Raw genomic sequence first — 12,700 nt, 5'->3', positions numbered from 1 at the left:
TGTTATGAAAAGCCACAACAGCACCTTTTCAGTATTATAAATAATAATGTATTTGGTTATTATTTATATATATATTATTCTTTCTTTCCGTTCAGACACTGCGTCAGGCTCCTAACAACTACCTGACGAGGGCCTGGTGGAACCCTATCTTTAACTTCCTGGAGAGGAACGTCCAGACGACGGTGCCCTGCGTCTTCTCCTGGCCCATAGCGCTGCCCGACTGCTGTACACAGAGATACCGCATTGTGGAGGGAGGGAGGGATGAATAACTAGATGGAGGGATGATGATGATGGAGGAAGAGGAACTCTCAAACATCTCGGTCTTCTAATCTACTGGTCACTAGCTAGAATTATAAGAAGAGGATGACGTTTACAGCCCTGACGGAGGTTGTCGAGCACCGGGAGATGACGCTACTTCTTACTGCGTGATTTGTCTCCCAGTGGTAACGAGGGAAGCCATTTTGGAACATTTCTATGATGACACTGACCCACTCTTTTTTATTATCTTAGGTCAATAGCGGTACTGAAGTTGGTACGACTACAACACAGGATAGTGACGGGGGGAAGAGATGGTGGACAAGAGGGGGGGGGACAATTCAGAGAACGGTAGAGATAACCATAGGCATTAAAGCAGAGAACTTTTGGGGTGGTCTCAACCGGTTTTAGACATGTTAAATCTGTGTTGGCAGTTTGGTCATTCTGCATAGAAGCTAGCTAGCTAACCTGCTGGCGCAGAACGGGGTCAGGTCTGTGTAGAAGCTAGCTAACCTGCTGGCTCAGAACACGGTCAGTTCTGTCAACTTCTGTGTAGAAGCTAGCTAGCCTGCTGGCTCAGAACGTGGTCAGGTCTGTGTAGAAGCTAGCTAGCCTGCTGGCTCAGAACGTGGTCAGGTCTGTGTAGAAACTAGCTAGCCTGCTGGCTCAGAACGTGGTCAGGTCTGTGTAGAAGATAGCTAGCCTGCTGGCACAGAACGTGGTCAGGTCTGTGTAGAAGCTAGCTAGCCTGCTGGCTCAGAACGTGGTCAGGTCTGTGTAGAAGCTAGCTAGCCTGCTGGCTCAGAACGCGGTCAGTTCTGTGTAGAAGCTAGCTAACCTGCTGGCTCAGAACGTGGTCAGGTCTGTGTAGAAGATAGCTAGCCTGCTGGCACAGAACGTGGTCAGGTCTGTGTAGAAGCTAGCTAGCCTGCTGGCTCAGAACGTGGTCAGGTCTGTGTAGAAGCTAGCTAGCCTGCTGGCTCAGAACGTGGTCAGGTCTGTGTAGAAGCTAGCTAACCTGCTGGCTCAGAACGTGGTCAGGTCTGTGTAGAAGCTAGCTAGCCTGCTGGCTCAAAACGCGGTCAGGTCTGTGTAGAAGCTAGCTAGCCTGCTGGCACAGAACGTGGTCAGGTCTGTGTAGAAGCTAGCTAGCCTGCTGGCTCAGAACGTGGTCAGGTCTGTGTAGAAGCTAGCTAGCCTGCTGGCTCAGAACGCGGTCAGGTCTGTGTAGAAGCTAGCTAGCCTGTTGGCACAGAAGAAAAAAACACTTAACACCCTGAACCTATCCTGGACCAATAGGAGAAGGCCTCCCAGCTTTTTCACCAATTCTGGGGAGAGAGGGGAGATGACCCGTCTCTCTTTTGAAATGTCTTTGATTTTCTAAATTAAAGGACTTTTGATTGCCTATTTTGGGTTTGCTGCTTCTGTCAGGATGTGTTGACCCAAAAAATTATAAGACAATGAGAAGGAGGCTCACTACCTGCCTCACCTCTAGTGTTAGACAATAGGACATTTACTTACTCCTTCCTTTCGTCTATCATCCAATAGCCAGACTCCTACTCATCCAGTATTGGCCAATAGAAGAAACTTTTTTTACTCCCTCCCTATGCTATTTGCCAATAAGAGAACACCGAATGGACGACCTGACTGGAACTTGCCTTGACGGATGAACCTCCGTGAAGAGTTTTTACTTGATTTACAGGCTGAAATATCTGAACAGACAATACAAGCGTTCTACTCGACCAGAAGATATGTTAACATGTGCAATAAAAATTTGTTTTATCTTATAAGATAACGTTTTCAGTCTGTTCACCTCATTCCAACTATTTTTATTGCAGTAAAATGTAGGGATGTTAACAATTAATCAGAGGATTAAATTTACTTGATAATTTACTCGGATACTATCAAACAATGATATGTTACAATGTTGTCTGTCTCTTATTACATTGTAGCAGTTGGTAGAATGGTGTATTTTCAAAGTATGTTCCAATGAACAGATGGAGCGCAATATAACTGACGAGGAGGCAACTACCTCTGTGTTTTCCTGGGTCGGCATATGGCAGACCACCTCACGTAACGGTTACAAGAAAAGCCATTCCCCATCCCTGGATAAAAATCCCACTGACTAGTGGAAAGTCAATGCGGGGAGATTCCCCAGACTGGGAAAGCTGGCACGCCGTCGCCAGTACTTCTCTATACCCGTGACATCCGTACCATCCGAGTGTTTTTGGACTGATTGTGACCAGGCTGCATGCTGGAACCGGGTGAGACAGGATATTTATGTTCTATGTAGGCTATCTTGTTGCAAAATAATAATAATAATCGTACAATTTGTTGTTTTCAGCATTTTATGCGCATAATCTGTTATTTAGTTAGGCCTAGTGGACATTTTTGACGACTTAAGTAGTTTTAAGTTAATATAAAACAGTGTTTAGAAATGTTTTTAGTTTGTTAAAGACATGCTTTAGATTTATTTTAAGTGGCGAGTGATGTTCTTATTTATCTATTTGTAGCCACACATGCACATTATGCATCCGCTTAAAGTCGACAAAAATGTGTTAATATGCCATGCAATGTTGTGAGAATGCAATATGTCGCTGCTTTGGAAATAAACCGTTTGATTGAGGAAACAAATACATTTGTTATTGTTTGGTAAATTGGGTATTTTTTTGTTACAATTAATCGATGAATTGATCGTTAACGTTATCAATGATCGAGTAAGGAACGTGCTTATCATTTGCAACCCTAGTAAAATGTGATTGTCAAGCAAAATAATATATATATTTTTAATTATAAATATCGATACCTGCCGTCACTGTATCAATATCCCATTCCAGGTAAAATATTGCGATGTATCGATTTATTTTCCCAGCTCTACTTTCTACTGGTTTCTACTAGGCCTGTCCCAGACTAAGGATTTGTATAGTCGACTTTGATTGGCCAAAATGTGCCGATAGATTGAGAGTAAATGAGTTTGAATATAGCCACCAGTGATGTCATCGGGGACATTGCATTCTTGTGTTGTGTTAACTCAATTAAATGATAAGGTAGCAGTCTCTATAAGACAAGGTATTGCTATTTTATATTGATTACAGCTCCATGAAATTATGTAGATGAAAAAATAGCAATCTGGTCTTAGAGCAGGGGTGGGCAATTAACTTTTACAAGGGGCCACATGAGAAACCTGAACTGTGTTGGAGGGCCGAACCAATGATAACTTTAACTTAATTCTGCTCAATATTCATTATCTCCCATTGTAAAAAATTACCGCGGGCCGGACACGGACGCCCAAAGGGACGGAAGTGGGCTGTAATTGCCCAGGTCTGTCTTAGAGGGACTGCTATCTTATCATTTCATTAGAATTAATAAACTGCTCCCTTCTGCTGGTCATCGGGACTGAAAGCCTGGAAGCTGGATGAGCCAGAATCCCATTCAGGAAATACATTTATGTTATGAGCTCCATCGACTCAGTGCTCTGTTTGCCTTCAAAAACTAGGACTGCCCTGTTTCTTTGGACCAACAAAACAAATTGTGATTTGTGATTATAAACAGGATAATTAAGTATGTAAACACCTTTTAATTAAGGCCTTTTAAAGTGGTGTTTGGTTTTGAAGTTCAGCTGGGGCCTATTTGGTGAGACAGATAAGGCTTTGTCCTAGAGACAGAGGTTGAAATCGCCAAGCAACCAGTGGTGACGTATCAATTGACAAGGTTAGAGCCCTTTTATCTAGGCCAGGGGTGAGGTTGCTAAGCAACCGCGAGATACACAGGGGGGCTCCAAGGATGAGGTCGCTAGACGGGGCTGTTTGTTTTATAGCAACACTACTATCACCGACATCTAAGAAGGGAGATCGGCCCTTCTAAGGTTTATCTCCACATTTCCTGTGGTGCTTTTTTCCTATTGCTAGGTTTTTAGTGAGTTTTTCCTTACCTTCACGTGGGAGTGTTGCATTTATTTATTTTACATTTTATTTTGGATTTCATGGTGTTCTTTGTTTTGTTCTTGATTTATTTATTGTTTCTTCTTGACTCTTGATTTGTTTAAAGAAGACTTGCGTTGTCGGGCCTTACAAATACATTTGATTTGATTTCAAGGCTACATTCCTTGATATAACAAGTTACAGAAAAGGAGTTCTGTGTCACATGGCCGTAGCCAGCTATGAGGTGACCGAGGTCTGGACCCCTGTAACTATTTGTAACTATAATTTTTTATTTTTTATTATTTATAATAAAAAAATACTTTTAATTTGGTCAACGACCGGCCCACTACTAGGCTGGGACAGCGGCCCATTGGTACTGACTGACACTGGGCTGGCCCAATCACATCTCTTACTAAGCACCCCCCGCCAGTCGTGCAGGTACATGACTGAGAGGGGGGCTGGTACATGACTAAGATGGGGCTGTGGTACATGACTGAGAGGGGGCTGGTACATGACAGAGGCGGCTGGTATACATGACAGAGGAGGCTGGTACATGACTGAGAGGGGGCTGGCTGGTACATGACTGAGAGGGGGCTGGTATACATGACAGAGGGGGCTGGTATACATGACTGAGAGGGGGGCTGGTACATGACAGAGGGGGCTGGTACATGACTGAGAGGGGGCTGGTACATGACAGAGGGGGGCTGGTATACATGACTGAGATGGGGCTGTGGTACATGACTGAGATGGGGCTGTGGTACCTGACTGAGAGGGGGCTGTGGTACATGACTGAGATGGGGCTGTGGTACATGACTGAGAGGGGGCTGTGGTACATGACAGAGGGGGCTGTGGTACATGACTGAGAGGGAGCTGTGGTACATGACTGAGAGGGGGCTGTGGTACATGACTGAGATGGGGCTGTGGTACATGACTGAGAGGGGGATGTGGTACATGACTGAGAGGGGGCTGTGGTACATGACAGGGGGCTGTGGTACATGACTGAGAGGAGGCTGGTACATGACTGAGAGGGGGCTGGGGGGTTTTGGTGATCAAATATTGAATATTGAACTATAATAATCAGTGCAGGAGCTCACTTATCCTTGAAAGACACTTTTATCACTGACTTAAAAGGCCCATACATCTCCATAAATGTTCAGGGGGGAGGGAATAAGTGCTTACCCTGCAGACCCCATATTCTGTATTGTTTAATATAAATGCATTTTTTATTCCAATCCCGATTTGTATTTGAGATTCCCAAATCCCATCGGACTTGACTTCTTCGTGTCCCTCAATGAGTGTAATACCAGCATTCAACTGTATGCGCCACAGCGGTTTCTATCATCATCACCATCTTTTTTTAAGGGCACTTTTTTTACGAGGCTCAAAAAGGCAGGTGCTCAAGCACCCCTTGGGCTCTATGTGTGCACGTGCCTGACATTAACTGTAGGTCAAACTCCCCAAACAAACACACCATTGATTTAATTGCCATATAAATCACATACAAAGATCTAACAATAACATGAATATAAAACAAGAAGGTGATCTATTAACTGTGTAAACCTTATGCAATATTCATCATTGCTATTTGAATACTTGAAATCTGTATGACCTGAGTAGTTAGTATCAAATGAAATAAGATGGAACAGCTCCATGCATTCATTGAATAAACAACTATTTGCTCATTACCAGTATGGTATTGTTTAAATTGTACAGCTTTTTGCACATCTTTGTCAGGGAATTCCAACAATTCTGGACCTGAATGTACCAGTTAATTGTAATCATCTCTCTCTCCTTATGTCTAGTCAAGCCAGGTTGTGGAGGAGAGAGACAGGGAGGAACAGGTTATAGACTACTTTGTCCATCCTGAGCCTGCTATGATGCAGGTGTTTTTACATCACCACCCAAAACAAGATTCAGCCAAGAGCGAGTGAGTACACTGGTCCACTTGTCCATGGCACTTACTACCCAGCTTTGTAGTGGGTTGGGGGAATAGTACACTAGGTACGCATATTTAAGGAGACCGCAAGGATGGTGTACTGGTGGGTGGTGTCCGACCGATTATAGTGGGCCGGTCTGGGGGTTGCTCGAACGGACAGAGAGAGAGAACGAGACAGATTTAAGACATTTTAAGACTTTCAATTCACATTTTCATTATGTTTAGAACCTCTTATGTAAATAAAATTCCTTTTGATATAAAAATGAACGACTCGAGGGCTAGATCCACAAAGAATGGATTGCACGGAGCAAGTTGCACCCTTACTTACAATTCATTATGAATTGAAAATGGGGGACTCTGATGTAAACAAGACGAAAGTCTTTGTCTGGTCTGCATCCCCTTAACAATTATGTGTATTGAGCCATACTGTATTGTACCCATTCTACAATCTGTTAATAAAACTTTCATTCAATCAATCAATCTGCACAGTGATTGATTGAATGAAAATTGTATTAACAGGGTACAATACAGTACGGTTCAATACACACAATTGTTAAGGGGATGCAGACCAGAGAAAGACTTTCGTCTTGTTTACATCAGGGTCCCCCATTTTCAATTCATAATGAATCGTAAGTAAGGGTGCAACTTGCTCCGTGCAATCCATTCTTTGTGGATCTAGCCCTCAGTGTCCGTTGTTCATCAATGCACCAGGGAGAGATAGCATGTTTCAGACTTAGGGTGGAATGAAGGAATTCCACCCCGGCCGTAAGACGATTGCCTCAATGGAACAAGCGAAACACAACAATGGATGCCTCATGTATCCAGTGGCACATTATATGGCCGATCAGAGATCCCTGCATCACCCTTGAAGAGAAGACACCAGTGAAGAGAAGACACCATGAAGAGAAGACACTAGGCTGCCAAGCTGAAGGTTAAACATTCTGTTAATTATCACCTTCCTTTTTCACTTCAACTACTTCACTGAAATGTCTCCTGACTTCAAACCCCAAAACATCCCGGACTTGACCACATTGCTTTGAATCACTCAAGGTCTCCATTGTCCCTGTTCTCCCGGCTTCCCCTACAAACAATCTCCAAGCTCTCCTCAGCCACCACTTCAGCCTACCCCCAGCCTGCTGCTTTCCTCCCCCCACACAGACACACACTCACTATTTAATTGATTGATTGATCACTAATAGTAAAGGGACTGTTTTACTTATCAGGTTTGCTGTGTTTTGTTTCATTGATTTATCCCCTGTCTAATTTACTGATTTTCATTATTGAACCGTGATTTATGTTACTTGAGTTGAATACAATATATATAATTTAAACTAAACTTAACCGGTAGATGATGGTAAGCTTTAATTTTGCTTATTTAATTTGTTGACAGGTTTAGTCTGTCTGGTGCCCAAAGCTATTCATTGTATTTCTTTTTATATTTGATTATATTGGGCTGACCACCGCTACAACACATAAATAAATAAGTAAGGGATAATGTATAGCCTATACTCTGTCATTGTCGCAAAATAATTGACCGACACAGAGTTTAGAACACAGAGGCGCAGCCGAGGTGTTTTAAACGTCAGTGAAGGTCAATTATTTTGCGACAATGACAGAGTATAGGCTATACATTATCCCGCTTATTACATGGCTAACTTACTAACAATATACCTAATTCATCGACAAGACGAGATCAAATGCAGACGCAGTTGTTCTGTGGCTCTGTCAGCCCAAATAAAGTGATTATTATTATCGGCAGCCGGCAGGTCTGTGGTCTGATTGCATGACTGAGTGCAGCTGTGCATATGCTGAGCAGCACTGATACAACTGTGTGTACTGTGTAGTGGGGCTTGATTGGTCCAGCTGCGCACAGCGGCCATTATTGTTCGGCAGAGGTCCGTTATCGAGTAATAACGGACCTCTGACGAGCGCTGTTGACCAATCACAAGCAAGCATTTCGGCGAATGTGAAAACGCCATGTAATAATAAATAATCTTTTGCAGCATCAAAACTGCAAATGTAGTTCTCAGACAGTCTATCTATCCTGTATGAAGAACTCAATTTAATGAGAATGAAGACTCTGGGGTATGTTTCAGACCAGCGGCGTCGGCGAGTTCGCGGATGTGGTTGTTAGTTTTATAACAACACTCGCTGATAGTATCGTCCCCACGAAAAGGGGCGGGTCTACCTGAACCAGAAACCGTGGGTGGACAGTACTATCAGAGCAGCTCTGAGAACTCGCACCACTGCTTACAACCTGGGCAGAGAGTCAGGAAACATGGAGGAGTACAAGGCTACAGTCTACACTCTGCGCAAGGTTGTAAAGCTTGCTAAGAGGTCATACGCTGACAAGATGGAGACACAAATGGCACAGAATGACACAAGAGGCTTATGGCGAGGGCTACGGACGATAACTGACTACAAAGTCAGCGCCCCCTCAATGGGGAGTGCCGACGCCTCTCTCGCGGACCAGCTCAACTCCTTTTACGCGCGGTTTGGCGCAGACAGTGGCAACGCTAGCTCACCGGCTAGTGACGTCACTGACGCGCCAGCCGTCGTGGAGGGGGGGGGGGGGGGCATCCGTCGGGGGGCGGGGGCACTCTCTCCTTGACGGAACACAGTGTGAGAAGAGCATTTATGCGGGTGAACACCAGAAAGGCGGCTGGCCCAGATGGGATAATGAATGAATGAATGAAAACTTTATTTAACAGATTGCAGAATGGGTACAATACAGTACGGCTCAATACATACAATTGTTAAGGGGATGCAGACCTGAGAAAGACGTTTGTCTTGTTTCCATCAGGGTCCCCCATTTTCAATTCATATAGACATATATGACATACATGACATACAGATAGTCAGTACTGCTACATCTATACATTTATGACATACCAGATTTGCAAATACAGTACTGTTTGTGATACAGAAGGAGTCAAGAAAAGGGAGTATATACATTTGACGTAGAAACTGTACATTGGAGGAGGTTGGGTGGGGGGGGTTGGGTACATTGGGATATTGACAACCATACTGGGTAATTTACATTGGAGGTGGTTGGGGGGGGCGGGGGGCACACTGTATAAACAAGTAACACTGTACATTGAGGGGGGGGGGGGAGGAGACACTGTACAAACAAACACAATTGTACATTGAACTATTGACAAAACCATACTAGGTAAATGACTGTACATTGGAGGGGGTTGGGTTAGGATATTTACAGGGGCCAGTGTTGAATTGCAGTCTCCCGTAGGTGTCCCTTGAGAGAGGTTTTGAAAGTGGGTAGTGATCCACATTCCTTTACAGCTTTGGGTAGGGCGTTCCACATTGATGTGGCATAATTGCGAAACGTGTTTAGTCCCTTATTTGAGCCGAATCTGGGTTTAACATGATTTGTGGAGCTCCCTCTGGTGTTGTGATCGTGGTATTCACTGACCTTTGGGAAGTATTTTGACATGTACATGTGCTAACCAGCTAGCCCCAGTGTTCACCACCATATTTAATCTATCCCTGGTGGAATCCGTGGTCCCTGCCTGTTTCAAGGTGTCTACTATAATCCCGGTACCAAAGAAACCCTCCCCAACAGGTCTTAATGACTACAGACCGGTGGCACTCACCTCTGTGGCCATGAAATGTTTTGAGAGGCTGGTTAAGGATCACATTTGTGCCTCCCTCCCCAGCGATATGGACCCTATGCAATTTGCATACAGGCCAAACAGGTCCACTGACGATGCAGTCTCCCAAGTACTGCACAGCACCCTCTCTCACCTAGACTGCCAGAAGGGGGACTGTTGTTCATTGACTATAGCTCAGCGTTCAACACCATAGTCCCCACCAGACTGGTGAACAAGCTGATCGAGCTGGGTCTGAGCTCCGCCCTGAGCGCCTGGGTACTGGACTTTCTGAGTGAAAGGCCCCAGGCGGTCAGGGTGGGGGGTCAGACCTCCAACACCATCACCCTGAGTATCGGGTCCCCCCAGGGCTGTGTCCTGAGCCCCCTGCTGTACTCACTATACACACATGATTGTGTGGCCAAGTTCAGCTCCAACTCCATAGTGAAGTTTGCGGACGACACAGTGGTGGTGGGGCTGATCTCTGACAACGACGAGAAGGCCTACCGGGAGGAGGTTGAGGTACTGGAACGCTGGTGCCAGGACAACAGCCTGCTCCTGAACATTGGTAAAACCAAGGAGCTGATCGTGGATTTTAGGAGAACACAGCAGGGGGGGGGACACACCACTGAGGATAAATGGGGCTACCGTGAGCAGCTTCAAGTACCTGGGGGTCCACATCTCAGAGGACCTGACATGGACAACACACATAGACTCAGTCGTAAAAAAGGCGAAGCAGCGCCTCTACCACCTGAGACAATTAAGGAAGTTCAGAGTATCGGGGAAGATACTCCAGTCCTTCTACTCCGGAGCTGTAGAGAGCATCTTGACTGGAAACATCACTGCCTGGTATATGGAAACAGCACTGCACAGGACAAGAAGGCCCTACAGAGAGTGGTGCGCTCAGCCGAGCGTACCACGGGTATTGCACTACCACCCCTGCAGGTCTTATATAACAAGAGGTGCAAATCCAGAGCCTGCAGGATAATGAAAGACCCTCACCACCCCAACAACAGCCTGTTCAAGCACCAAGACAGTCCACTAGACCTGGTCCTACTGTCTCCAGCTCTACTCAACACCAAGACAGTCCACTAGACCTGGTCCTACTGTCTCCAGCTCTACTCAACACCAAGACAGTCCACTAGACCTGGTCCTACTGTCTCCAGCTCTACTCAACACCAAGACAGTCCACTAGACCTGGTCCTACTGTCTCCAGCTCTACTCAACACCAAGACAGTCCACTAGACCTGGTCCTACTGTCTCCAGCTCTACTCAACACCAAGACAGTCCACTAGACCTGGTCCTACTGTCTCCAGCTCTACTCAACACCAAGACTGTCTTCATTTTATTATATGTCTCTAACCCACAGGAGTCCCTTCCTCCAATTATGGAATTGTTTAATTATTTTGGCTCTCTTTCAGGTTTTCAAAATAATTGGGATAAAAGCGAATTAATGCCAGTACAATTAAGTAAGAATAGCTCCTCATTGAACTCCGTCCCCTTTAAGATTACCGAAGATAGATTTACTTACCTACACTGTAAAAAAAAAGTTTTTTTCACAGTATTATTTTACAGATTACCTTTGTTTTTCTACTTTAAGTGTAAATAGCATAAAAATACAGTAAATGACCTTTTATCAAAATATTAACCATTAAATAAAGGTTATAATCTGTAAATGTATTTGATTTTACTGTAATTTGACAGTAAGTATTTGGAAACCGTTGCTGCCAGACATTTACCGTTTTCTTGCAGCTTTTTTTCTTACAGTGTAGGTGTGACCGTTACTAAAAAAAAATGTGAACTAAGAGAATTGGAAATTAAAAAGAAACCGGTTGAAACAGAATATAGATTTTTGGGAAACCCTCCCATTGTCACTGGTTGGGAGCGTAAACGCTATTCAAATGGTGGTTCTCCCGAGATTTACATACCTTTTTCAGTCAACCCCATCATTCATACCACAATGGTATTTCAAAAAATTGGATTAGATTATGATCCCCTTTATTTTGCAGAATAAAGCTGCACATATTAGCAAAAACGTATGTAAAACAAAAGATGAGGGTGGCTTTGGTCTTCCAGACTTCAGATGTTACTACTGGTCTGCATATTTAAACAATATGGCTTTTAAAGAGGAGTTATAGACTTCCGGTATGAGAGCAGACGGGTAACACACGTGCGATAGAGCTCCTGGTCAAATGAGCGAAAAAACGGATAAAAAAAGACCCGAAAAGTAATTAAAAATGAAAATGCACACGAGAAGTAAGGAAGAGACAACGATTGTGAAGGAAATAGAAATGGAGAACACACGAGAAGAAGAGAATCTGAAGAAACAGAGTCTCCGAAGCGAAGCCGAGAAAAGACAGGCGGAAGAAGGGGGAGGTACCGCTGAGGCAGACACGGGAATGCCAGGATGGGCCGTGGTCATGCAGGCCGGGATACTGGAGAACATAACAGCGGCGATAAAACTGAACACGGACACGATAAGGAATGATATTGGGAAGCTACGGGAGGAATTGAGGAAGGAACAGGAGGACTTCAGAGGTGAAATGAATACAGAACTCAAAAGGGTGGAGGAGAAGATGGCGGAACAGGACAGAAACGTGACCGAGTTACAGACTAGGACGGCACACGCGGAGGAATGGAACACGGAGATACACGAGGTATTAACATGTGTGATTCAGAAACAAGAACAGATGGAGACAAAGATGTCAGACATGGAGGGGAGGTCACGGAGAAATAACATCAGAATATGGGGACTGAAAGAAGGAGTCGAAGGGGAATCGGTGACCCTATATGTGGAAAAGCTTATCAAAGAACAACTGAAGGAAACGGGACTGGAAAAAATGGAGATACAGAGGGCCCACAGGGCGTTGGCTCCGAGACCACAACCGGACAGACCTCCGAGGGCGGTGATTATTAACTTTCTGAGATTCGAGGTTAAGGAATTGGTACTCAGAACCGCGTGGACCAAGAAGATTGAAATCTAA

The 12,700-nt window shown here is 44.6% G+C and overlaps 1 protein-coding gene across 2 annotated transcripts in view; it reads left to right on the top strand.

Moving 5' to 3' along the window:
- sgms2b (sphingomyelin synthase 2b) overlaps positions 1-2,863 on the top strand; it is a 67,094-nt gene extending 64,231 nt beyond the window's left edge. For both annotated transcript variants that reach the window (XM_084331743.1, XM_084331744.1), the window contains exon 7: positions 96-2,863. In XM_084331743.1, the coding sequence (XP_084187869.1) occupies positions 96-269 (174 nt within the window). In that variant the 3' untranslated portion in view covers positions 270-2,863. The remainder of the gene's footprint in view (positions 1-95) is intronic.
- The last annotated feature ends 9,837 nt before the right edge of the window (positions 2,864-12,700 follow it).

This window comes from Notolepis coatsorum, assembly GCF_963971535.1.
Source record: "Notolepis coatsorum genome assembly, chromosome: 1".
NCBI lineage: Eukaryota > Metazoa > Chordata > Actinopteri > Aulopiformes > Paralepididae > Notolepis > Notolepis coatsorum.
This window is presented reverse-complemented; position numbering and strand designations above follow the sequence as displayed.